This window comes from Stylophora pistillata, chromosome 5 (assembly GCF_964205215.1).
Source record: "Stylophora pistillata chromosome 5, jaStyPist1.2, whole genome shotgun sequence".
Lineage (NCBI taxonomy): Eukaryota > Metazoa > Cnidaria > Anthozoa > Scleractinia > Pocilloporidae > Stylophora > Stylophora pistillata.
Window position 1 is genome coordinate 21,289,661 of NC_142523.1, and position 25,472 is coordinate 21,315,132.

At 37.2% G+C, this 25,472-nt stretch overlaps 4 protein-coding genes and 1 long non-coding RNA gene across 6 annotated transcripts; 2 read left to right on the forward strand and 3 right to left on the reverse strand.

The window, feature by feature from the left end:
• Positions 1 to 15: 15 nt before the first annotated feature.
• Positions 16 to 3,644, forward strand: LOC148730762 (uncharacterized). Its single transcript, XR_016001092.1, has 2 exons — positions 16 to 139; positions 761 to 3,644. It is a non-coding gene; the product is annotated as an uncharacterized LOC148730762 (long non-coding RNA).
• LOC111338875 (ubiquitin-like protein 4A) lies at positions 3,480 to 10,799 on the reverse strand. Of its 2 annotated transcripts, none has more exons than XM_022945423.2 (4): positions 10,225 to 10,775; positions 9,630 to 9,735; positions 7,007 to 7,188; positions 3,480 to 4,403 (listed from the first exon to the last, which is right to left on the reverse strand). In XM_022945423.2, exons 1-4 carry the CDS (start codon positions 10,270 to 10,272, stop codon positions 4,314 to 4,316), a joined length of 426 nt encoding a protein of 141 aa, XP_022801158.2. In that variant the 5' UTR covers positions 10,273 to 10,775; the 3' UTR covers positions 3,480 to 4,313. The 2 variants fall into 2 exon arrangements, with proteins under 2 accessions (XP_022801158.2, XP_088615909.1); XM_088759783.1 differs by lacking the exon at positions 3,480 to 4,403 and adding an exon at positions 4,808 to 5,860 and having other exon boundaries at positions 10,225 to 10,799.
• Positions 10,800 to 14,665: 3,866 nt separating this feature from the next.
• On the forward strand, positions 14,666 to 17,673 carry LOC148730763 (uncharacterized). The gene has a single exon (XM_088759312.1). The coding sequence runs from the start codon at positions 15,400 to 15,402 to the stop codon at positions 16,645 to 16,647; it is 1,248 nt and encodes a 415-aa protein (XP_088615438.1). The 5' UTR covers positions 14,666 to 15,399; the 3' UTR covers positions 16,648 to 17,673.
• Positions 17,674 to 19,314: 1,641 nt separating this feature from the next.
• LOC148730764 (uncharacterized) lies at positions 19,315 to 21,725 on the reverse strand. Its single transcript, XM_088762314.1, has one exon. It carries the CDS (start codon positions 21,632 to 21,634, stop codon positions 20,471 to 20,473), a length of 1,164 nt encoding a protein of 387 aa, XP_088618440.1. The 5' UTR covers positions 21,635 to 21,725; the 3' UTR covers positions 19,315 to 20,470.
• Positions 21,726 to 23,737: 2,012 nt separating this feature from the next.
• LOC148730765 (melanopsin-B-like) lies at positions 23,738 to 25,219 on the reverse strand. The gene has a single exon (XM_088761334.1). The coding sequence runs from the start codon at positions 25,217 to 25,219 to the stop codon at positions 24,116 to 24,118; it is 1,104 nt and encodes a 367-aa protein (XP_088617460.1). The 3' UTR covers positions 23,738 to 24,115.
• Between the last annotated feature and the right edge of the window lie 253 nt (positions 25,220 to 25,472).

The following is a 25,472-nucleotide window of genomic DNA, read 5'->3' on the forward strand; positions in this document are numbered from 1 at the left end:
CGCATCTGTGAGTGTTCTGTGAATTTTCTTTTTCAAATTTGTATAAAATTTTGGGCGATAAAATGCAAAGTTATCGTTAAAAAATCACCGATTTTAGAAAGAAGATAACAAAAATGTCTGAGATGCCCCTTTAATTGAGGTAGGGCTTTTTTACGCGTTACGTCGCAATCTGTTTCTTTATTTACCACATTAAATTATGCATGATGTTTTTGGAGATGTTGAAATCGAAAGGAGTACCGCCAATTTAACCTTTTGTCGGCTTTTTCTGGATATTTTCTACGATAAAAATATATGTTTATATGTCCATAAATAACTTCAAGCATATACCTTGACAATCGCTTGTCTGTAAAAGCTCCTATTCAAAACATTTTTTTTTTTTAATTTTTGACATGTCAATTCCGACAAAAAAAAAAATAATAAAATAAAAATAAACGCGAGCACATGTACGAGTGAGTTCACCTGCCTAAACCAAACAGAGATTAGAAAACGTATTTACCATATTGTGGGTGGGAAGTTTCCATTGACCCAAAGGCTATGAAAACTATTCAAAGGCTCCATTTTACTTTGTTTATTTTTAAGTTCGAGACTGAAAAAGGAAGCAATCGTTTTCACCTTTTCAAATCTGGTCGCTTAACTAAACAGTTTTATTTAAGAGTTAAAATAACGGAGATTATCTGAGCCACGAGTTTAACAGATGCAAAATACTGTTGAAAAAATACTGTTATTTTAAGATCACAGGAGTGCATAAATTATCATTTAGATTTCATGAAATTGGGAGGAGTGGTGCTCACACGGCAGGTGGAGATCCAAGTATAGAAAAAAATACAGGTTGTTTTACTTATTCCCTGATTCTTCTCTCGTTAAACCTTTAAACTCCAGGAGTGGCAAGCATCTAATTTCTGCTTACATTAATACTGCTTTGCCAGAATAATCGAAATGATCGCCATATAAAAGAATTCTCCTTGTCAGCAACAAAAGAAAATGTGTGGAGAAGAAAATGGAGATTTTGGACACTGTTGTGAGGGTTAAAGAGTTAATGGAAAAATTATAGAGAATTTTTATATTCCAACCTCAACAGTGTCTATGCAGTTTCTAGACAGGACATTTCATTCTATACAAATATTTGATGAAGCTGTGCAACAAAAAAAAATAAAATAAACTTAAGGCAAACTACTCCACATTTAAATCAGCTTTTCTTTGATATTTCAGTTAACATTTAATTTTTTTTTGTCTAAAAAAACTGAGGAAATACTGAACAACACTGCAATTTATCCTTTTACAAATCATACAAAAAGGAGGGAGAAATTCTAAAATAAAATATCAATGCATCAATTCCATCCTAAATAACCACAGGCAGCAGACACACCTTTAACCCCTGGCCTAATACACTCCAACATTAATATGTATATTCTCCATACAGCAGTCTCTTTGTATTTCTTGAGGTCTAACAAGGAGAAATTGTTTTAAAATCAAGAGCTTCATTAGTTGGTGATCATTTCCTTTATTCTTGGAACCTTTATGTGTGATTCAGGGATGATATTGTGAAATAGGGTGCCGGGGGAAAATGGTTAAGTGTCTGTATACTATTGTATAAATGTGCCACTTATGTTTAAATTCATCTTAAACTAACACATGTATTCAGTAAGGGAAAAGGGAATCAAGATGAAAAAAAAATGCAAAGAAAAAGGAATCATGTTAACTTGACAGCCCTAATTTCAACAGGTCTCGTTCTCAATGTTTTAAATCAGTGTTTAAATTAAATATATTTAACAATGATCCCATGAGTGCATGTATTTTTAGGATGATCTGTAGCCAATGAGCCTGTAGGGCCATGTTGGCTATATATAATCATCTCATACCCAACAAGTGTGAATGGAATAATTGTTTTATCAAAAACCTCACTAAGATATGGATAAATCTTTCCAACTTTAGTTTGTAAGAACAAACTGAATCTTGCAATGTGCAAAAACACTCTCAGTCTTGCTCATCGTAATGCGTACGCATCGTATATTGACTCATAATCCATAACAGCCAAGCCAATAAAAACTCTAGAATTGCATTATCCAATGATCCAGTTTCAATAGATACTTTTAGCCCACCAGAGAACTGTGAAGATTTGATGCCAAAGGCAAAGGTTTCAATATGAACCTATCACCAGCTGGGGTCTACTGCAACCTTAGAAGATCTCTTACTGACATATGTTCAGCTTGCATGCAGGCTCTCATGTTTGGGTTTCACCTTAATAATAATAATAATAATAATAATAATAATAATAATAATAATAATAAAAATAATAATAATAATAATAATAGTAATAATAATAATAATACTAATAATAATAATAATAATATCAAACTTTATTAAACACTCAAAGCAAATAATTATTTACATGTTAAAAGTAAAAACAACCAAATAGTAGTTCCGATTTCAATTAAAATCCTATTTACAATCTAATCCTTTTCATCATCATCAATATTATTATTGTCGATGCTAAAGTAAAAATGTCTTTATTGTTCAAGAGATAAAATTACAAGGTGTCATTTACACTCATTCGTTCAGCTTTGCTATGCCTGAGAGGATCACAATCCATCAGAAGAACCCTTGATATCAACGACTTGGACTTCTCCCTCGACAACGCTACCGCCTGTCCAATGTAGTTGTTTTGTGAATTTTACCAAGTTTTATATATACCTTCTCCTTTTTTTTTGTTTCTACCTTTTTGTGAATTTATTAAATTATTATGATTATATTTTAGGGCTAGTGTAATTTTATCTCTTGAACAATAAAGACACATTTTTATTTTTGCATAATAATAATACACTTTATTTAGAGAGGGTGGCACAGAATAGTTGAAGTAACTAATAAACTTGTGGCTGTAACAAGCGATGTATGTTCAATTTTAACACAACTATCAATAAAAACTCGGAATATCTATCTGATAAGAAGATGAATTGTGAATAAAAATAAAATGTAACTTGAGACCAAATGATGAATCATAATTATATTAGACTATAAAATGTAGTTTCTGTTGTACATTAAGGAGGTTGTTTTTATAATTGTTATTAAAAGATTCTAAGGATACAGAATTCCTGAGTTCTAGACTTAAGCTATTCCAAAGTTTACAGGTAGTGACTGCAAATGATCTACCGCCTTCGGTCATACAATTAAATCTTGGGCAAATAAAATTAGTTGTTGCTATACCTTACAGCCCCCTTCATGGGCACAGCTGCCAATCACATCATGAACAGCCACTAAAGGAATAAAGTTATTGAAACCCCTTCAAATGAACAAGAAAAATAAAGAACAAGGATTGGGGCCCTCATCTTAGTTTGCACTTTTTTCTTGTTTTTCTTTTCAACACTTTCTTCACTTATTTCTCACTGCTTTCTGTAGCTTCCAGCTCTCATGTATGTCTTATTTCATAAGTTTTGTTTCTTCTGCTTGGCAAAAAGGATACAAAAAAAGAGTTAAAACATGCACAAACAATGCAATTTTAATACCTTTTATAACCATCACACAGCATTCAGCCAGTGTGGCTCACACTCAAGATTCTCATTTTATCACACTTTTCTATGTTAAAACATTTTCAGTTATTTATTGATTTTTTTTTTTTCAGGAGGCTGACTAACTCAGTTACTTTCTGATTTTGAGGATGAGAAGATTACAACTAGTACCTATTAAACAAAATTAATGCCACTCGTATATCATCCAGAAGATTATCATTTCCACCCTTACATCAGTTTGCATATTCTCCCTACTGCTCTCAGTACACTACCTAATGTGCCGACAAGAAGAATTTAACAATCAAGAACTTCTTTTGTTGGTGATTGTTTCCTCTGTTCTTGTGACCTGACTGTTCCATTCAGGGGTTCAAACAATAATAACCTTTGTCAATACATTGCTCATATATAAGTTCCAAGAGCCTTTGCTTGTAATTAGACAGTAATAACAACTAAACACTGTTGATCTAGAGGGTTGGAGTAAGGCGCTAAAAAAAAACACTGTCTAAAGATGCAAACTTAGATTCACGAGGAAACACGATAAAAATTTGGACTGAAAATTTAACAGTTTATCAAAGTCTCTCAAAGATTTATCCCTGTTCCTCTTCATTTGTAGTAATGTCGAAGTCATCAGCCAAAAATAATGTCTGTATATTCCATGGCCTAAAGACTTTTAACTTCCAAAATACTTGCTGCAGTTCATCAGCAAACATCCTCAAAAACCTACATCAACTGGTCCTTTAGCAGTATTACACCTGGTTATTTGAGGACTACTGGGGATAATGGGAGGGGGTGGGGGCAGTTAAGGCTGGGTCATTGTTCATCAGAGGCCTCTCTCAAATGAAGAGCTGCCATTCGCTCAATGTCATCAAGGCTGAGAGACCAAACCCATGTCTTGAAATCCTTTATAGAAGATAAAACAGAGAAGAATGTAGCACATTAGTTCAAACATTACTTCCTTGAAGTGGTCACACAAGGACATTCAACTACTCATAAAGCACATGAATTCTTCCTTCCCCAAGATCAGTATACCTTTTCTCCATACTGCGCTCTTATGATATACTTTGTACTTGGTGCTGACAAGGCAAATTTGTTTAACAATCAAGTGCTTCTTTAGTTGGTGATCTTTCCCTTTATTCTTGTGACCTTAATGTACGATTCAGGAATGATGTCGTCAAGAGAAATTAGTTACAAGTCACTCTTAAGGGTCAAATTTGGTCAGCCAAATCCATTATTCAACCAATTTGCAAGCTTAGTAAGTACAATTGATACAAAATTTGTTTCAAAACATTCTTTTTTCTCAAGTCTGCTAAACGTCCACTTTGATGATGTGTGTGTATAAGCATAAATGAGCCTAATTTCAATTAGAAAAACTTTGAACCCAAAAGGTGATCAGCATCTCATTTCATCAGGGCTGTGCTCTAGCAGTGCCTGGTGGCCCCTGGCGCCTTTTGCTCTTGGGCGACTCAGGAATCTATTTTAATTTCATATAAAGCATATGCTGGGCACCCTGGATTTCACAGTTTCAGAGCACTGGGCTCCCTTCAATTTTTCTTAAAACACAGCCTTGCTTCACCTTACAGTAATACTGCTGAGTCATTCAATAACATTATGAGAATCAATGACACGACTGCCAAACTAAGATACTTCGATTTTTTCTTTTTTTCTTTTTACAAATTCTCCTTAACAGTATCAAAAGGGATGCATCTAGAGGAGTATGGAGAAAATGGATACAGATAGTCAGGTGTAAAGGGTTGAAAGCATTGCCCTAGAAATGTGATAAATTAATAGGTTTAAATATAAGTTGTGCACTCCTTAGGATATGAAGCACCAGTCCAGGGCATGACACTAACTTTTCAACATACTAGCCAAGTGGCAAGTGACAACTTAAAATAATGTTACAACAATTTCAGTTTGTTCACTTGCCAAACTGTGGAAATCAAAAACCACTAACCAAAACTGAATTTCTACCATCTGTGGCTAGTTGGCTACCATTGGTGTCGGGCCCTGAGTATGGAAATTTTTAGAGCACTCAAGAAGCCAGCAACTCACAAATCTTTTGAGTTTTCTACAAGCATCACATATCATTTTATTACAACTCTCAGTTAGTGCATGTGCTAGTGAATTTCAAAGTCAGAATTTTGTTCAAAGTGAAATTTTTCCCTCTCTTTTTGAACCCAGAGATAATAATAATAAATAAATAAATAAGTAAACTGAAGCTCCCCTTAAGGGCTTTTCAGCTACAATGTAGACTAACTAAGTGCTTAAAAATCCCCACTGGCAGGAGGCAAACCAATGGGCTATTTACAGAGTGCAGCAAGGAGTTGAACTAGGGGTAAGCGAACAAATCCAGTGAGTGGCTGCATGGATATAAAACAACAAACAATAAACCTGGGTAATAAAACAAACACTTTTTGAGTTCCTAGCTTCAAAAGATTGTTATACTAATCTTCCAGAAATTGTTCAAAAAGTTAAGTAGAATTCATCTTCCTCTTGATTGATCAGTTGATATGTATTCAATTTTATTACACAACTCAGGCAGTCAGAGGGCCAATAACTAAAATCAACCAATCAAAATGCTCTGTTGCCGGTCCAATATTCTCTAAGTATTGGACCGGGCACTGTCCTGAATGGTCCCGAATGATACTGCAGTTGTGTCGCTTTGAACTTCAGTCATATAATAAATCTCTTATTAACCAAGCTTTCTTGGGACCGTACTGGAAGAACATCGACCCTCGGTCTTTTTAGTACAGACCTCGCTGCGCTCGGTCCGTACTGTCAAGATCTTGGGCCGATATTCTCCCAGTACAGCCCTCGCGCTTGGTTAATAAGATATATATATCGATTAATGTATCAGTAATCTCCCGTCAAGACTGTTGTCATTTAATATTAGCAATATCATTAGTTTATCAGTAGTCTCAAGTCATTGCTGTCAATTCTACCTTTTTATTTAGTTCCCTTGTTACTTTTAGCTGTACAGTATATTTAGTTGTATCTATTTCCTGTATCAGTAATCTCCCGTCAAGACTGTTGTCATTTAATATTAGCAATATCATTAGTTTATCAGTAGCCTCAAGTCATTGTTGTCAATTCTACCTTTTTTTAGAAGCTAATCTATCACCTAGATTAGCTTACATGTAGCTACCCGTGGGCATGTTACAGACTACACTTTTATCTCAAAACACAATAAAAATGTATGTAATTATGTATGTTTGGATGGAGGACTTGAACCTTGGGCACTGGATTACAACTCCAGCACCCCAACCACTCATCCCCGCCACCTCCTGATAAGATAAATATCTTACTACGTAACCTTGTTTTTCCTTATTGGATTTTTGCCCTTGGAATTAGAGCCTAACCCATAAATCCAAGTGGAAAAACCTGGTCGGCAACTTGCAATACTGACCTTATAATCAGTTAGTAAAAGGTATGATAAACATAGACACATAAGTCAGTTCTTGATTAGCACGAAATCTCCTTTTTAAAAAGGGTAAATAACAACAAACCTCCTTGAATTTTTGCATCACTTGCTCAGATTCCTGCTCACTAAAATGGCCTCGAAGAAAATCTCTCAGTAATCTAAAAAATTCACTAGTATTTCCACTGCTGGCTCCATCAGTTTGTTTCTTCACGGATAAGTGAACTTTGCTTCCATCCACAATGTGATGTTCTCGTAAAGTGGAAGAGTCTGATGGCAAGAACAACATTAACCTTTAGCTATTTTACCTTTTAATTCCCAAGATCTGATTATCAATTCTCCACTGTAGCTGTTAAACATTTCCTTGAAAAGTAGTGACAAGAGTTTGGTGTTAGATCAAGATCATCACTTCTGCCTGATAAGTTTGAGTATTCTCAATATGTGTTTACTGGATGATGTGTGGATATCATAGGGAGAGCTTGGATGTTTAGTCACCTCTAGGAGTGAAAGACTGGTGGTAAAAAAAGCCATAGTCTGCACTTGAGCCATGTGGCCCATCCACCCAAAGCTTATCTGGGTTTCTGTAGCATGAAGCAACTAGGAGTGTTACTCCTCCCCCCTCCCCCCACTGGATGGAATGTTAGTTCATGACAATTTACCTTCCACCCCCTAGCATTTTGTCAGGTTCACTTAGCAGTTTGTTGTACCCCTTCCTATTTATACTCCTGGGTGAGGGGGGGGGGACGAGAGACAGTACCCATTAGTACTCCTGGGTGGAGAGGGACAGTATCCATTTATACTCCTGGTTGGAGAGAGGCATTGTGAGAATAAGGTACCTTTCCAAAGAATACAACACAATGACTCCACCAAGTCTTGAACTCATACCTCTTGGCCCGGAGTCAAGGAGATCACTGAACCATGGTTTTCAAATTTAGCCAGTGCCCACCACAAGTCTCCAGCTACTTCAAGCATTTGCGCCAGGTACTTTCGTATTCTAACACACCACCCCACAAGGCTGCCATAATTGTAATGAGATAGTGCTCTGGCTACTTTACAATTTCCTCCTGCTACTTTTTTTCAATTTAAAAACCCTACTGGTCATTTTGGAAGGAAACCTTAACAGTGGGTGCTAATTGATGTTTAAATATAAAAAAAATGACCTTCAAGTTTAACATAACAGAAATGTCACGAGCCTTGACCCTTTCACTCCCAAGATTTCAGTGGTAATTCTCTTTACTGTCTGTCATACGTTCTTATGATGTAAGTTTGGAGAATTTGGCATTTGACCAACTAGTCATCCCTTACTTGACATTTTTCTTTCTTCTCATCACTTGGCTGCTTGATATTGTATTGATATAGTTGAAGGATTAATGCGAATAAAGAATTAAGAATAAGAAAAAAGTTAAAACAGATGAATTGGCTCCTTTGAAACTGGATGTTTGCATGGGCTGCTCTGTTGGATGCTGTGACACTTCACAGTTTTAAAAAATTATCTTTGATCAGTTGCAGAATCCAGGGTAGCAGAGCGTGATTTAGCACGTAAATATTAATTAAAAAAACGTATTTACAATAAATGCTATAAAACTAGTATGTCCTGTTAGATAAAGTAAAACTCCTAGTACACCAAAACTCGTGTGAATAAAGCAAAATCTTATTTTTTTATGGATTTTAGTTTTCAGGAAATTGGCACGAATTCCAATGTAATGCGTAACATAATTCGAAAATGCACCATACATGTTCGAAAATTTCTTACATAAAAAATACAAATTTCAGACAAATAATCTTTGAAGTTAAACTACACTAGAAATATGGATTTATGAATAAAGTAAGCTAAACCTGTAAATTGATTTTCAAATTCAACATTATCAAGCAAAATTCTCGTAGTAATATGTAACGCAGCGCAGGAGTATAAACAGGAAGGGTACAACAAATTTCAAAATATGACACCTGCAATGCATTATGGGTATTACAAAAATGTGTTTTTCTAATGGATTATCTATGAAAATTGATCAAAAAATTATTTTGTATGGTTATTTTATGAAGTACTTTGATATTGTGATCAATAAAAAATGGTTTTGCAAAAGTTGTAAAAATTTTGATATGTTATACTATTGTACCCTTGGATTCTGCAACTGATGATCCTATAATTATGATCCTTTCGGGATGCTTAGTGCCTAACATCTAATTTCTCCTTAGAATATCACCTCTGAATCACACATTAGGGTCACAAGAATACAGGAAATTATCACAAACAAGAAGCTTTTGATTGTTAATCTAATTCTCCTTGTCAGCACTTAAGGAAATGTATAGAAAACAGTATGGAGAATATGCATACTGATGTTAGAATGCAAAGGGTTATTGATAATAGTGGTACCCAGAGATGTATCAAATCCAAACAAACTCCTCGTAAGAACTTTAAACTTTGATATTGTATGCACTACTTCTTTCTTGCAATTGTTTCAAAATATAAAGGAGTTTTCTCTTTTGATACCTTGAAGCATAATAATATAAAATTACTCTCAGTTTAAATTTCTGTTTCCAGTCCGTACTTCCCTGTTAGCTCTGGGCTCTAACAATTTTCTTTGTATGTAATTAACACAGAATAATGGAGCATACCATAAAAAAAAAAGTCCTTACTTTCTAAATTTCAGAAAACTTGAACTTGAAACATGTAATTATTACCATGTGAAAGACTATCATGATTACAATACCTGCTAAAGTTTTTCCTCTAAAAATCAATCTCTGTTGTACCACGGGAATCTCAAGCTTTTCAGAAACTTGTCTTTTTACCAGCGAGATCTGATCACTTGCAGAGACCTACAAATAAGCCAAAAGAACAGGAGAAAACAAATATTAAATCTTTTAAAGTAAGAGAAACCTCAATTTTACGACGATTAAGAAATTGTAAAATACTTGTGAGAAATACTTCGTGGCTAGTATGATCCAGCGTTTCGTCTCGGCCTAAAGGCTCATCAGATACCTTTCGGAAGGTTCAAGAATACTTGTTGAGTATCGCACTTAAAGTCCCATTCGCGAATAAGGATGTCAGCTGCCTGGAACGGCTTTCAAAGGCAAACAGTCAGATTCCCAACCCCACCGTCAGTTACGGGTTTCTCGTCCTGTTATAAATGTAAACGTTTCGATTTTGGAGCAGTCACTTCATTGACAGCCATATGACCACTCAAATCTTTAAGAACAGGGTAGCAAAAGATTGAAATATCCTTTTCGCGAAATATCGTTTGTCTTTCCTTGGTCGTTTTCGAACGATGAAACATTGTTCTTTTTTTCTAAGCAAATCTGACCTACCTCTAGACGCACTTCTTGGCCATTCAGTATTTTCACAGTTATCTGCATAGCCTTTTTTAATTTAATCTAGAACTTTGGTTCAAGATCGAAGCTTGATGAAGTATGAGTAGCTCTAATCTGCTTGTGTTGCTTCGGACACTGAACTTAGAGCGAGGACGCTGAGTTAAGTTGCATCGTAGCCAGGTTACAAAGCACTAGCTTCTTAGTTTCCAATCCCCTCCGCTCAATGGGTAAGTTTTCGTCCGAAGGGAAAGCGTCCAAATTCGAACAGTGCCGTTCGATTTGGGACGGAAGAGTCTGATTATGGACGACTCTGAGCGGTATCAAACGTGTGACTTCCCGGAATAAAGCGCCCTGCTTTGATCAGTCTGATTTAAAGACGTCATCGGCTTAATCCTTCACAACTACGCTGTTGATTTCGTCACCATTATGTCCTACATCCTGCATTGCGCCATGGAAAAGAATATGGTTGTAGGACGGTCACAACAAAACGAAAACTCTTCCAATCCTGCGAAGAAGAAAGGGCACATCAAGCTGCAGCGAAGCTGTGTCTGTGTAGATGCTGTCTTTCTTATTGTTATAGTCGTGTTTTTGGTGCCTTCGATCCTACACATGGCACTGAATGGTGACTTTCCCTGATGCAGGGTTTATTCACTGCTGATGCGATAAAGGTTCAAATAGTTGATTTGATAACTTGATTTGCCTGAAATTCCTGTTACACCCGGTTGTGTACGCGTGGTGCATGACAAAATACCTAGTCTATCAAAAAAACAATTTGTCGGCTTCGGGGAAACAATTTGCTGCCTTACAGATGTCGGTAGAGAGGACAACCTTGCTAAAAAGAAGAGTTCATTAACGGAACTGAAAACGTTTACGATAACATAGCTCAACTTCAAGACTGTGTGCACAAAATAGGACTGGAATTGAGCAGCTTAAAACAAAAAGAGCAGGTTCGTTGGGTGGGTTTGCTCGGTACGGTGTGGACACTCCAAAAAACTTTGGAGTGTACATATGGTTTGCTGTGCTGCCATAGAGAGGAAACCACATTGATGATGTTGAACAACGAAATTCGTTATACTGGTATAACACCAGCCCTTCACATTTTGGTATGATAGACATGCTTTACTTTAGACCACCCGTACCAACTAAAACCCTTTATCGTTGAGTTCTGAAACTGCAACGTTTTGTGGGTGAAAGGAGGAAACTGTTTTAAGAGAGAGGAAACATACCAAACTTTTCCACCATTCGGAATGCGCTCTATCTAATTAACGATAATGGGCTTGACTGCTTATACTTTACATAAATGAGACTTACACTTTTCGCAGCTGTTTTAAATTATTTCACCAGTTCCTATGTAGAGTAATAAGTGATAATACATTTGCCGCAACTAGTGTACCACTTCGTACTTCTTGGGTTCCCAGCTGGGGTAATTACACTATTTCCTTTTTTTTTCCTCCAAAGGAGAGAGATTATTTTAGACTGAGATAATTTTCTTTTGAGGGAGTTGATTGCTTCAAATCTTGCCCGCGAGAATCAAAACGTAATTCCAATAATAGCTCAAAAAGGACATAAAAGTATCACTAAGACAAGTTCATCACGAGGTGGACTGAATGGATACCAAGAAAATATCGTCAGCAGAGTTGATCAAGAACAATTGTCGGGTACGAGGGACTGATTTCGATTACCTCTTAAAAGAAGATAGAAGGGACATCATTTTATATATTTCCACCAAAGATGTTGACTATTCGATGTTGACTATTCAAAGAAGGCCACCAGTGTTAAAGTTCGGTAAATCATGAATTTTCAATTATTCAATGCAGTAAACATAGCGTGCACAGGAGAGGCGTCTCGAGATATCTCACCACTCCGACTTTTTGAGTAATTTCTTAGTCTATGAAGCGTTACACGGTCACCTTTGAGAACATTCCCGTATGACAATTTTTCTCCGATGTTTCAATTCCGTCTTTGGGGGAGAAAACGATATGAACACTGATTGCCGATAGAGCAGTTTGTCTGACGAGGGACAAAAGTAATCCTTTGGATCTGATGTGTGATATGTACTCCCTAATTGACTCAGCCTCCCTGAGAACTCGGATGCGACACTCATTCACCTTTTGACAGAATTAATCTCCTTAAACCAGTACGGGCTGAAGCATGATATGGTTTCAGAATCACCTGATGAATTAAATACTACTTTGCGCTTTTTAGGAGAGATGGGAGGCCTTTGTGGAATGACACTGAGCAGGCTATGAATATATTTGAGCGACTTGACGTCCTTTTATGTTGTGTCCCTCTATGACGACAGCCAAAAATGATTAGCCCTGGGAAGATCCCGCGGAGATTATTCAAGGTAAACATTTTAGATATCTATTATAGGCAGTTTCATTTTATAGGTTTTAGAGATTGAAAAAGCGTGGGAAATGGTCAGGCGAGTAACACCCAGGCGAAAACAATTTTAACACTTGTGTCCCGCTGAACCATTTCTGTCATCAACTGAAGCGTCTCTCTCTTTTTCAAAGTAGCTACAACAATTGCCTTATTATGTAACTGTTAAATATGCAACGGTTTAACACCGTTGGTGGGCCGCTTTTAACTTTAAAACTAAGGAATGCCATGGAGCTAATGCAGAAGTTGATTTATGAAACGTAAACTTTCGTCAGGTAAAATTCGTTTGCTTCGCATGAAGAGGCATGGGAAATCGATGAATGCCAGTGCATGTCATTGTAGCTCTCGATTTACCAGACTTGGTTGCATATTGCCAAAGTCAAAGTGGGAGTCATTGCATGTGCCATTCATCATTTCCCTGTCACGCGAAGCAACAAATCTCAACTCGTTAAAAATTGAACAAACCAACTTCTGCATTACATGTATCTCCGCGGCAGCCATCAGTCCATAACATTTTTGTGTCATCTAATTGAAGTTAAAAGCGGCCTGCCTATGGTGTTAAACCGTTGCATATTTAACAATTAAATAATTTCGGAAATTGTTGCGGCCACTATTAAAAGAAGAGACGTTTTGTTGACAGTAACATTTTAGCAGGACAAAGAGGGAAAAATTTGGTGATATGGTTCACACGCCTTTTCACTCTTTAAAACTAGAGGAAAGGAAACTTCCATTGAAGATATCCAAAATGTTTACCTTGTTATACATGTATCTCCAAACGCTAACTGTGTTTGGTTCTCACCTTTGAGGCAATAACGCAGGTGGACGCCAAATCATTAAAAATAATTCACAGTCTGTCCGGTGCTATTTGACAAATTAAAGCTCATCAAAAGGAGTACAAAGCAGTCTTTTTTATCGAGAAAGATTTGCTTTCTTTAGATCATGTATAAATACAGCCTGCCTTCATATTCCAGTATTAAAATTGCAGCGTCTCGGATTATTTAAAATAACAAGGGGACAACGACAAATTTTAAGTGAAGAAGCATTTATCTTTACATTTTCTATCTCATTTTCTTAATTATTATTGTTATTTTATGTCTTGCGCGATGGTCCCCCTTTGCAAGACTAATAAATGTACATGTAGAAGAAGATCTAGATGTTTCATTATTCTGAATGCGCTCTATCTAGTTGTCGAAAATTCTCTTTATTACATGAAGTTTATAGAGATTAGACTTAGACTTTTCATAGCTATTTAGAATAGTTTTGGCTGTTCTTGACTGGAACAATATGTAATCAAGTTGCCGTAACTGGTTTACCATTTGTGACCAGGCTAACAATTGTGCATGACATTGCAATATTTTTTGTCATAGTTTTAGAATTATTACATCTTCAGAAACAATTTCCTATGATAACCAAATTATCACACACACAGGATTTGCATCATAAATTTCCTTTAGAATGATCGCACCTAACTTCCAAAATTTTAGAGAATTTCCTGCTATTGTTCGATTCCTTATAAAAGAAGTAGAGTTAGTTAGTTTAACTCAGTAGTTCAGAGTGTCAAGACCAGCACTTACAAGCTCAGAACCTCTTGGTCACAGAAAGAGTAACTCCAGTGCATGTAACCTCAAGTTAGTGACCTATTTTACTGAGGATTTGCTTGCAATCACCCTTTCTTTTTAATCAGTATTATTTCTTTTGTACTTTCCTGTATAAATAAAATTTATTGTGGCTATAAGGGTGTCTCGTTGTTCAAATAACAACATCAGAACCTGCCTCGGTCACACATTAATTATTAGGAGGAATCTCCTTAGAGGATTGTTTTTTTTCTCCTCAAACGGGAGCGAACATGTAACTCAAGACTGGCTAAAAAATAGCATGAAAGTATCACTGAGGAAACTGCAACCATAAGGTGGATTCAGGGATCCTCAACAGAGTTAGATTTGATAATTCTAAAAAGATGTAGATCAGTGTTAAGTAATTCTAATTATCTCTGAAAAATAGTTGAAGGATACACTATTTGATATTTGCGTCAAAGGTGTTGGCAATTCGCAGTAGACCACCGCTGTGAAAGTCCGGTAAATCCTGAATTTCTTTTATTTCAGCTATCGGGTACAATTAACATAGCGTGCAGTCGAAAAGGTAAATAACCAGAAACTTCTCATTAACTCTAGTGCGCTACTCATTCTAGAAAATTAATAAGCTCACGCAGAAAACAACATGAACACCGACTTCGCTAGCGCAGTTTGCTTGACATTTTCATGTTACGTTTTAGATTAGCCGATGGTTGAATCGAGCGGTGTACCTCAGTTCCTGCACTCAAACTTGGCAGAAATTGTACCTCTTAACATATTTTAGTTTAGAGCGTAGGGGGTCGATGGACGCTATTTCCACAATAACTTAACGGAACAAAGACTGCCTTGTACTCCTTTTGATAAACTTTAATTTGTCAAATGGCACCGGACAGACTGTGAATTATTTTTAATGATTTGGCGTCCACCTGCGTTATTGCCTCAAAGGTGAGAACCAAACACAGTTAGCGTTTGGAGATACATGTATAACAAGGTAAACATTTTGGATATCTTCAAGGGAAGTTTCCTTTCCTCTAGTTTTAAAGAGTGAAAAGGCGTGTGAACCATATCACCAAATTTTTCCCTCTTTGTCCTGCTAAAATGTTACTGTCAACAAAACGTCTCTTCTTTTAATAGTGGCCGCAACAATTTCCGAAATTATTTAATTGTTAAATATGCAACGGTTTAACACCATAGGCAGGCCGCTTTTAACTTCAATTAGATGACACAAAAATGTTATGGACTGATGGCTGCCGCGGAGATACATGTAATGCAAAAGTTGGTTTGTTCAATTTTTAACGAGTTGAGGTTTGTTGCTTCGCGTGACAGGGAAATGATGAATGGCACATGCAATGACTCCCACTTTGACTTTGGCAATATGCAACCAAGTCTGTTACATGAAAGTGTATCTACTGTAAATCGTTCAGCAACTTGTATGGCATCCCTTATGTCAGCAAATGTGATGAATAATATTGAGAATTTTTCCAAGGCAGCTTTCGGCTCATCCATCTTTATCATCATAGTTTCGCCCATGACAATCCTTGCCAACAGTTTGCTTCTTCTAACTTTTCTCGTTGATCCACTCAAGATTTTCCGCAGCCCAACCACCTTCTTTCTCATCGGTTTAGCCATCGCGGATCTCCTGACAGCATTGGTACAAGAGCCAATCTATGCCACCTGTTTCATGCTGATGTACTTTCAGCATCCCTCATGGAAGAAATGTGAACCTTGGATGAAATTTGCGACCTATTTTTCAGCATTTCCAGTCTCAATATCAGCATCCATCGTTTTTGCCTTCACCTTAACGCAGTATATCGTTGTTACATCACCTCTGAAGTATGGCCGCATGATTACAAGGAGGAAAGCCCTCATTAGCGTTGTGGCTATATACCTTTATCATACCCTTGTCTGTTGTTTACCTCTGATGGGTGTTCCGCAGAAGACTACAGACGCCATCGACTTATTTTTACATAGCTACGCTGTTGTCCTCGTCACCATCCTGGTATACATCATTCTGCAATGCACCATGAAAAAGAAAATGACTGCAGGACGCTCACTCCAAAACGAAAGTTCGTCGACTTCTCGCGAAGAAGGAAGGCACATGAAGGTGCAGCGAAGTTTCGTCCGTTTAAACGTTGTCCTTCTTATAATCATGATCGCGTTTTTCGTGCCTACGGTCATACTCATGACATTGAACTTTTTTCTGGACGACATATTCACTGCTCAGTATGGGATAAAGGTTCTCGTAGCAAATCTGATGACCGACAACCTGCTTTACCTAAAATTCTTTTTAGATCCGATTGTGTACGCGTGGCGCATGCCGAAATACCGTGAATCTCTCAGAAAAACATTTTGTTGCCATGAATTAACTGGCAAAGAGACAAACCTGAATGGAAAGGGGAGTTCAATAGCGGAACTGAACAGGTCGGCGATAACATTGGTCAGCTTCAGAACTGAGTGTACATATTAGAACTGGAATTGAGGAATTTAACTCCAAAGGAGCTTGCTCGTGTGACTCGATAAGTTCGGACGAATTCCGACCAATCCCGATTCCCCTCAGTCGGCGCAAAGAAAACAAGCGCAAGCTTAAACTTCAGATAAGACTATCTTTCATTATCAAAAACGAGAGACATGGATTCCGATATTACCTTGGCAGGGGGGGGGGGGTAGCGGGGGAAAGGAGAGAACCACATTGAGAATAAATCTAAGACTTTCTTTGATTTAGAATACCTAAAAAATTTTTCATTTTTTAATGCAAAAATTGTAACATTTCGTAAATTATAACTGTAACTCCGAACACATGTAAGGTGACAAAATTTGAAAAGAAGAAGCATGCCAAATGTTACTATAATTCTGATGCCCTCAATGTATCTTTTTGCTGAAAATTGTCTTAACTGTAGCTAGTTTACATTAGACTTAAACATCTCGAAGTTTGTTTGATCTATATTAGTGGTTCTTGTTTTAGAGCAATGTCTAAGTAATTTGCCATAACTGGTGTACCATCATTGCTTTGAAATACAAACCGGGGTAATTTTTCTTGCCCCTAAGAATGCGAATTGTTTTAGGGAGAAATGTTTGTTATGGAAGGCTAATGTACTGGCGAAAGATATACAACAAAAAGCGTGTTAAGCGATCTTACTACTCATGATGATATCTGGTAAGTTTATTAGCCTACGGAGAAGTATTATGTATGCTGGTTGCCGATAACGTAGGTTGTTCAGTGTTTAACGAAGGATATATGGATCCATAAGATCTGATGGTTTAAGTATACCCACGGCTCAAAATCGACACTCTTCACAGGTTCTGATATTCGCAGGTTCCGATAACGCAGATTGTTTGTTTAGCGAAGGATATACGGACCCATAAGTGTTATGTCAATTTGCTTAAAATCACGCGGGAGTTTCGTAACCCAGAACTGTTATGAACGCATGTGTTGTCAGTTGCTGGTCAGTTTTAGTTTAATCGTTGTGTATTAAAGGTCGTATCTTTAAAAGTTTAGAGTTGCTTTTCGAGTGAGGACACAACAACAAAGTCTGATGGTTTAAGTACACCCAGGACTCAAAATCGACACTCTTTACAGGTTCTGATATTCTACTTTCACGAGTAAGGGCTCGAAGAATGATATAATTCGAAGAATGATATAATTATACTATAACATGGAAAATTACATATTACGTTTTGTCGCCTTTCTTAGGGCCAGAGAATGAGCAATTCAATCCTTATGGAATTGTAAGGCCAGTGACGGAACTGAACAGGTCGGCGATAACACTGCCCAACATTTACACGAACCATTATGTTTTGATGAAGACTAGCTAGACCTTATACAGCTCAAACGCCTTCACGATTTAGTATTGAAATTGCAACACTTCCTGAGTTTTTAGTAACATGACAAATTTGACGTGAAGAAACAAGCCACACTTTTCTATCATTCTAAATGCGCTCGATCTGTTAATTTTTCAAAAATTGGCTTCGCTGTCTATAGGTTACATACTCTTTTTGCAGCTGGTTTGATTAGTTTTTGCGATTCTTGTTAAGATCGGTTGCCAAAGTCTATCATACAACTGACGAAACATGGATTTTGATGGTGCCTTAGAGGAAAATCCAAATCGAAAATGTTCAAAAACGACATGCATTGCCTGAAACTCATCATAATTTGCTTTGATCCAACCGTCTGCAATCCTTGGTGTTTTATTACTGACTAGCTTTCCAACATTTCGTAAATTATTAGCATACGAGTGAAATGACAAAATTTGGCGACAATAAGCTTGATTAGCTCATACTTTTTGCAGCTGTTTTGATTAAGTTTGGTTGTTCTTATTTGGAATGATTTCTAATTAAAATTTACCGCAGCTGGTGCATCATTATTTTGGTTGAATCTCAAACTGGGGTATTTATTTTCATTTCTTTTTATGTTCCAAAGGAGAGTGATTATCTGAGAGAGAAATTTTCATGGAGGGGCTAGGTGATTGTTTTATTCCTGCTTGCGGGAATCAATAAGTCATACCAAGAATAGCTGTGAGATAACGTGAAATTATTAGTAGGAAAATTGCCATATGGGGTGGAATCAAAGATACTCAACAGGGAGTTGATCATTCAAGAAAGATGTAGATGAGTGCGAAGTAATTCTAAGGAAGTCTTCAAACAAACTGAAGGGTACATTATCTAAACTATTTTCATCAGATGCTGACCACTCGCAGAGGGCCACCACTGTAAGAGTCTGGTAAATCATGAATTTCCTTTGTCTTAGCTACTGAATACCATGACCAAAGATAGCATGCAGACGAAAAGATAATTAAAGAGAAGCGTTTTTAGATTTCTCCCAGCTCATTTTGGGGGAATTTTGCATGGTACAAAGCAGACTGTGAACTATTTGAAATGATTTGTCCTACACCCATGCTGATGTTTCATAAATGAGCTAAAGATGATTAGCCTTCAGAGATGAGTCAAGCTCAACATCCTTTATCTCCAAAGGCAGTTTCATTTTCTCTGGCTTTAGAGGCCTGAAAATAATCTCACGATTAAGATTTCTGACAAAAATTTTTTTTTAACCTCTGCCTTGCTGAAACGTTTGTGTCAACAAAACGTATTTCAATTTTAATAGTGTACACAATATTTTCAAAATAATGAAACTGTTAAACCTATTTATTTTGGTTTATTTTGGCAGTCGTCTGATGCTAAATGGTAAGAAACGCCCTAACCGGCTGGGAAATTTCGTAAAGCGATGCTATTGATATCACAATTCTTAACAATTTTAAAATATGTATCTTTTGTAAATTAGCACTCTAGAATGTTCCGTTATTTACCTCGTTATTCGTGGTCATGCTATACTGATATTTGTGAATAAGATATGATGTAACCATAAAGTCATACATATTTTGTGAAGCATCTCCCAGGAGCTCGAATTAAGCTGTCTTTGTGATAACTCGATAAGCTGTTTATGAGGCTGCGTGCTGCAGATTACAAAGTTACAAAGTACCACTGAATATTTTATGAACAGCAACGGCAAATATAAATATAAACATAGACTTGGAGTGTAATTATTTCATACATTGTTTCGTTTTTGTATTTTTACAAATTCATATCGTGAATTATTGCACTTAAGTAAATGATTGTTCATATTCAGTAAAACTTCTATTCAAATATAGCATTGCCAAAATGTTTCTATGGTCAAAGCTAAAACAGGGTTTCATTTTGGAGGGCAAAGGCCCTAAAAACTGTTGCAAATCCAACATTTGTTAATCTAAAAGGGCCATAAATGTAAATATAGTGCAGGTCCAAGAATTTCAACATTTAGTCTTTAAACAAAGTGTATATTTGTGTTCACTTTCAAGGCCTTCGTCTTCCGGTGTCAGGGAAAATTTGTCAAGCAAACCTCAATCTAAACATATCATAGTCGCATTTCCATGAAATTCAACTTGGGAGTATATTCATTGTCAAGTTGTACATTGGCTGTTCAATAGATACCTTCCACCATTTCATAAACTCTCAGTAATGGATATAAACTAGGTTTTAAGCTGCTTGATTACTAAAACCACACTCACTGGTGCGTTGCAAGGATGATACTCTTACGGAAGTTTGCTACACTTTGTTCCTCACAGAATTCCTCACAGTCCAGTGAAGTCCAGTATATTCACAGTAGATTTTTGGTGAGTTTTATTGTGATGATAGAGCACTGAGTTCAACTCAAGATGAATTTCTAGACTATGATGGGTTCCAATCTATCCACCAGATACGGCTGATTCGTCAGTTATGGCCGCTAATGTGCACCAAAATGCATGTGAGAGGTTGTATCCTCAGTCTGTGTTGACATTTTTAAAGCTAAGTAAAGTTATCGCTGACCTGTTTAGTTCAGCACTTGCCAACTCACCTCTCTGACTTCTAGTATCAGTGATTTTTGTCTCGCTTTCATTTCTGCTGGACTCTTTATCTTTATTACGATAAAAAGTGCTTTTTAGAGACTCCCTGTATTTGGACATGCGCCACGCGTACACAATCGGATCTAACAGGAACTTCAGGTAAAGCAGGTTGTCGGTCATCAAATTTACTATGAGAACCTTTAATCCATACTGCGCAGTGAATATGTCGTCCAGAAAAAAGTTCAACGTCAAGAGTATCACCGTAGGCACGAAAAACGCGATCATGATTATAAGAAGGACAACGTTTAAACGGACGAAACTTTGCTGCACCTTCATGTGCCTTCCTTCTTCACGAGAAGTCGATGAGCTTTCGTTTTGGAGTGAGCGTCCTGCAGTCATTTTCTTTTTCATGGTGTAATGCAGAATAATGTATACCACGATGGTGACGAGGACAACAGCGTAGCTATGTAAAAATAAGTCGATGGCATCCATAGTCTTCTGCGGAACACCCATCAGAGGTAAACAACAGATTAGGGTATGATAAACGTATATAGCCACAACGCCAAAGAAGGCTTTCTTCTTTGTAATCATGCGGCCGTACTTCAAAGGCGATGTAACTACGATATACTGCGTTAAGGTGAAGGCAAAAACGATGGATGCTGATATTGAGACTGGAAATGTTGAAAAATAAGTTGCAAATTTCATCCAAGGTTCACATTTCTTCCACAAGGGATGATGAAAGTACATCAGCATGAAACAGGTGGCATAGATTGGCTCTTGTACCAATGCTGTCAGGAGATCTACTATGGCCAAACCGATGAGAAAGTAGGTGGTTGGGTTGCGGAAAATCTTGAGGGGATCGACGAGAAACGTTGTAAGAAGCAAACCGTTGGCCAAGATTGTCAAGGGCGAAACTATGATGATAAAGATGGACGAACCGAAAGCTGCCTTGTAAAAATCCTCAACGTGCCTCATTCCTTCTTGCGAGGTTGAATTAAGTTCAGCTGTCTCAGTGCAAACCGGTTTTCGGCTCCTTTGCAGCTCTCTGAAAGAATTAACGCTTATGTTGAGTGAGGAATTATTACCACAAGTCAAGTTCATCTTAAAAATGATGAACCTTCAGAGCGCAGAAGAAAAGCAGTGGCGAGGGTCAGGTTCTTCAGTTTGTGATTTTACAGAGAGAGAATTTCCATTTTTATAATTGAACTACTGTTAATTAACCAAGGGAAACATTTACCTTCAAACTGAATCAACCGTAAAACCTTTCATAACCACTGTTACTTCATTGTTTTGAACTTTCTTCTCATTTGTTCTTCTGAATAGTTGTTCCCAGAAGTCGGTGAATTATCGACATGAAAACACTTTTTCTATTCGTTTTACTCACCCTGGGCCTTATTAAAACTTAATGACCCAAAATTTTTTATCATAGAAATTTGACGCCGAATCGCTATTATTAAGAACTTAGACGTAGTTATCAAGCCGCAGTTTACTATCATAAAATGCGATAAGTCTGGTTAATTTTGCAACTGCGCCAAATATGTGGCTTTTGGAAAAGTTTCAATATTCCAGTGGAGATCCACACATATTGGAATGAAAGACGAATATATTACTTAGCATAGCAGGGAATTTCAGTTTCCATCTGGATATTTCACCAAAGTTACAAATGCCAAGTATTTTGAGTGCTTTTGCGAACAGAAAAACGTAGCAGGATACGGAAATTGGAACACAATGAATGTTTGTACTTATCTATTTACAAAAGGAGATATTTACAATGAACAAGGAGCTCAGTGAAAAGGTGTCATAGTTTAGATCTGACCTCATCTTTGTCACGACAAAGAGAGAAGAAACAGCTTCATGCCGATTGTGTCACAGAAACACCCTGGCATGCTCGCAAATAACAAAGCTGCGCCTGCATTGGGTACTACAATGGGAAAATATTGCTACCTACTCCTCAACTAATACGCTGTATGAGTAAAAACTTAATTAAAAACATCTAGGAGGCGAAATTGTCTTTGAACATTAAGATCTGAACAAAAAAAAAATACGAAGAGAAAATTGTTTTCAGAAAGAGTCATACACTATCATTCAAGTGGATAACTGATGACTATTATTCAAGGGAATAACTTAAAGGAGCACTCTTTTGAAACCGCCCTGCAATTTGAAAACCCGAAAAATTCAGTTATTCCATTATAATATGAATTTTTAGCTATTAACAAAGCCTTTTCAATAACAACTTTAGTTGAGAGTCAATTCTAGGGCGAGAAATTACGATTTCAAAACCGTTCCGCCATTAATTTTCGCAATCACTTGTCCGACTTAAGAAGACTGGCGCGAGTTTGGTGATTAACGTAGATTACTCATTTGACGCGCCGTGCTCGTGGCTAATTTTCCAAAACAGTATTTTGATTGTATATATTGCTTTTTATTACACTAAGACTAAGACTATTTCACTAAATTTCACGAGGTTGCCTTCTAAATATCAAAGTGTTTTGAGTTATCTACATCACAATGGAAGAGACCGCTGACCGAAGACAAGTTAGCCATGATTACGAAAATCAATGGCGAAACGGTTTTCAAATCGTAATTTCTCGCCCTAGAATTAACTTTCAACTAAAACTAGTATTGAAAAGGCTTTACTAATCGCTAAAAATTCGTATTATAAAGAAATAACTGAATTTTTCGGGTTTTCAAATTATAGGGCGGTTTCATAAGAGTGCTTCTTTAATGACGTTTCACTCGTCATTAGAAGTATTTGTAGTCCGTTCGTCGGTACTAAGATAATTTTCCGGTAGTAACTTTGTCTTTGAAAGTATACTAAATAGAGGCTTGGTTATGCGAGTCGAAAATTAAGTCAGGGAATATATAGTTCTGTAGGTGCCGACAAAGGGGTTCAAATTGTCGGTTTTTCGTTGACTTTCGGCTATCTAGAGCCTGGCATGATAAAATTAAAAACTGTTTGTTTATCTGCGTTGACACACTGACTCAATTTTTAGAGCAGCTGTAAATTTCTAGAGCCAAGGTTAATCAAGTCAAACAATGTGCATAAATGGTGATATATGGGTATAAATAATTCAGCAGTGCAAACAATACAAATAACGCCATTTGGTGATCCGCAACCTCTGAGACTGCCAAAACTCCCTCTAAGAAATTGTTGCAAATCTGACTGCAATCATGAGACGCAAAGCCCTTGTGTATAATAGAGAAAACCGGTGGAGACTGAAAGATTCTATTTACACAACGCCTCGTTCGAACCATTCTTTTTACAAGATTATAGCAATATATAGGCTATTTATGACAGGGAACTCTGCACTACGTTTGCGATTCTCTCCTTCATGTTCGTTTTTGCGATTTAGCAGATATTTTCTGTAACAATTCCAACGAAAGTGACTTTGAAATTAATATCTTTACTCACGAAGTTATATTATCTTAATGCTACTCTAACCCTCTCTGGAACTAGACACTCGGTTTAAAAAACAAATTCTGTACTCCGAGAATTTCTAAGAAAAGCGACATCGTTACTATAGAAGAGCTATCGAGATCTCGAGATTACACAAGAAGCTTCCGAAACTAGAAGGAAATATTTCAGTCTTTAATGCTTTTAAAGTCCAGGGTTACCACTGTCTCACGTGACTTGCTAACCTGGGCCCTGAGCCGGTCACTAAAGGTCGTTTCTGGCTCTTCTCTGCCACAGCGCAACACATTTTTGAGCGCCTGTCGATATTTGGGTATTCGCCATGCGTAGAGAAACGGGTCGAGCAGAAATTTCAAGTAAAGCAGGTTATCGGCCACCATGAGATTGACAATCAGAACTCTTGGAGTGTTGGGGTTTTCATTGGAATACAAACGGTAAATCCATAACATGGCAGATGGTTGAGATGTAAAAAACAAGATGGCGATCAGGAGAAAATTAATGATGATAAACTTGCGTTCCACCCCTGTTTGTTTATCGTCCCTCCCTCTACCGTGTGTGTTCTTGTCTTCTCGAAGACTTTTAGAAGCGGTCATTTTCTTCCTAAATGCGATGTACAGCAGAACGTAAACTATAATAGTGACGTAGTTCAAAGTGATGGAATGAAAAATGTTATCTATCTTTTGCACAATCTCTTCGGTGATGGCTATGACAGGAAGGAGACTGAAAAATATGGAATACGCATATATGGCCAACACACAGATAACCACACGTGATTTTGTAACGCATCTGCCATATTTTAGCGGCGAGACCACCACAATGTACTGTGCAAAGGTGAAAGCAAGTACTATCAGAAAGGATGCATTCATGGCTGCGACAGCTATCATTTGGCCCACATTCAAAAGAGGTGTACACGTTGCTAGGGAATCAGGATGTCTCAGATACATCATTATGAAGCAAGTAGCGTACATGGGTTCTTGCGAGGCGGCTGTCAAGATATCCACAAAGGCCAGACCGATTAGAAAATAGGTAGTGGCAGTGCGGAATATCTTCAACGGATCGAAAAAGAAAACCACAAGTAACAAGCCGTTGGCTAAGACGGTGACAAAGGAAACGATGATGATGTAAATTGCTGATCCAAAGGCAAACTTGAAGAACTCGTCATATGGATTTACCATGGGCCCCAAAGGCACAGGTTGGACAGTTGGGCACAGCGATGAGTTCCCGCTGAAATTCGTCGTAGTACTGCAATTATTCGTCGCAGACCAAGCATCCATTTTCTGTGTTGGGTCGACTCTAAGGCGTAGCATAACTAACTCCAACAAGGAGTGAAATGATAGCGTAACTGATTTCTCCCGTTCTTACAATGACCTACAATTCCATCAAATTTGTCCTGGATTATCCCTGCGGTGCTTTAATGACGGTGATCAAATAATGGGAAAGTCACTATAGAAAGACTACATTTAAATCCCCAAAGATTTCTTCTGTTGGCGCAGTTCCCGCTAGGAAACAATTAAAGCCTGATAGCTT

Excerpts from the sequence above, each read along its gene's own strand:
- LOC111338875 (XM_022945423.2), bottom strand. The coding sequence starts at position 10,272 with ATGCAGATAACTGTGAAAATACTGAATGGCCAAGAAGTGCGTCTAGAG. Across the intron at positions 9,736-10,224 it reads GCCAAGAAGTGCGTCTAGAG|GTCTCTGCAAGTGATCAGAT; the intron begins GTAGGTCAGATT and ends GCTTATTTGTAG. Across the intron at positions 4,404-7,006 it reads TGATGCAAAAATTCAAGGAG|GATTTCAAGACATGGGTTTG; the intron begins GTTTGTTGTTAT and ends TCTTCTATAAAG.
- LOC148730763 (XM_088759312.1), top strand. The coding sequence starts at position 15,400 with ATGACACAAAAATGTTATGGACTGATGGCTGCCGCGGAGATACATGTA.
- LOC148730764 (XM_088762314.1), bottom strand. The coding sequence starts at position 21,634 with ATGAACTTGACTTGTGGTAATAATTCCTCACTCAACATAAGCGTTAAT.
- LOC148730765 (XM_088761334.1), bottom strand. The coding sequence starts at position 25,219 with ATGGATGCTTGGTCTGCGACGAATAATTGCAGTACTACGACGAATTTC.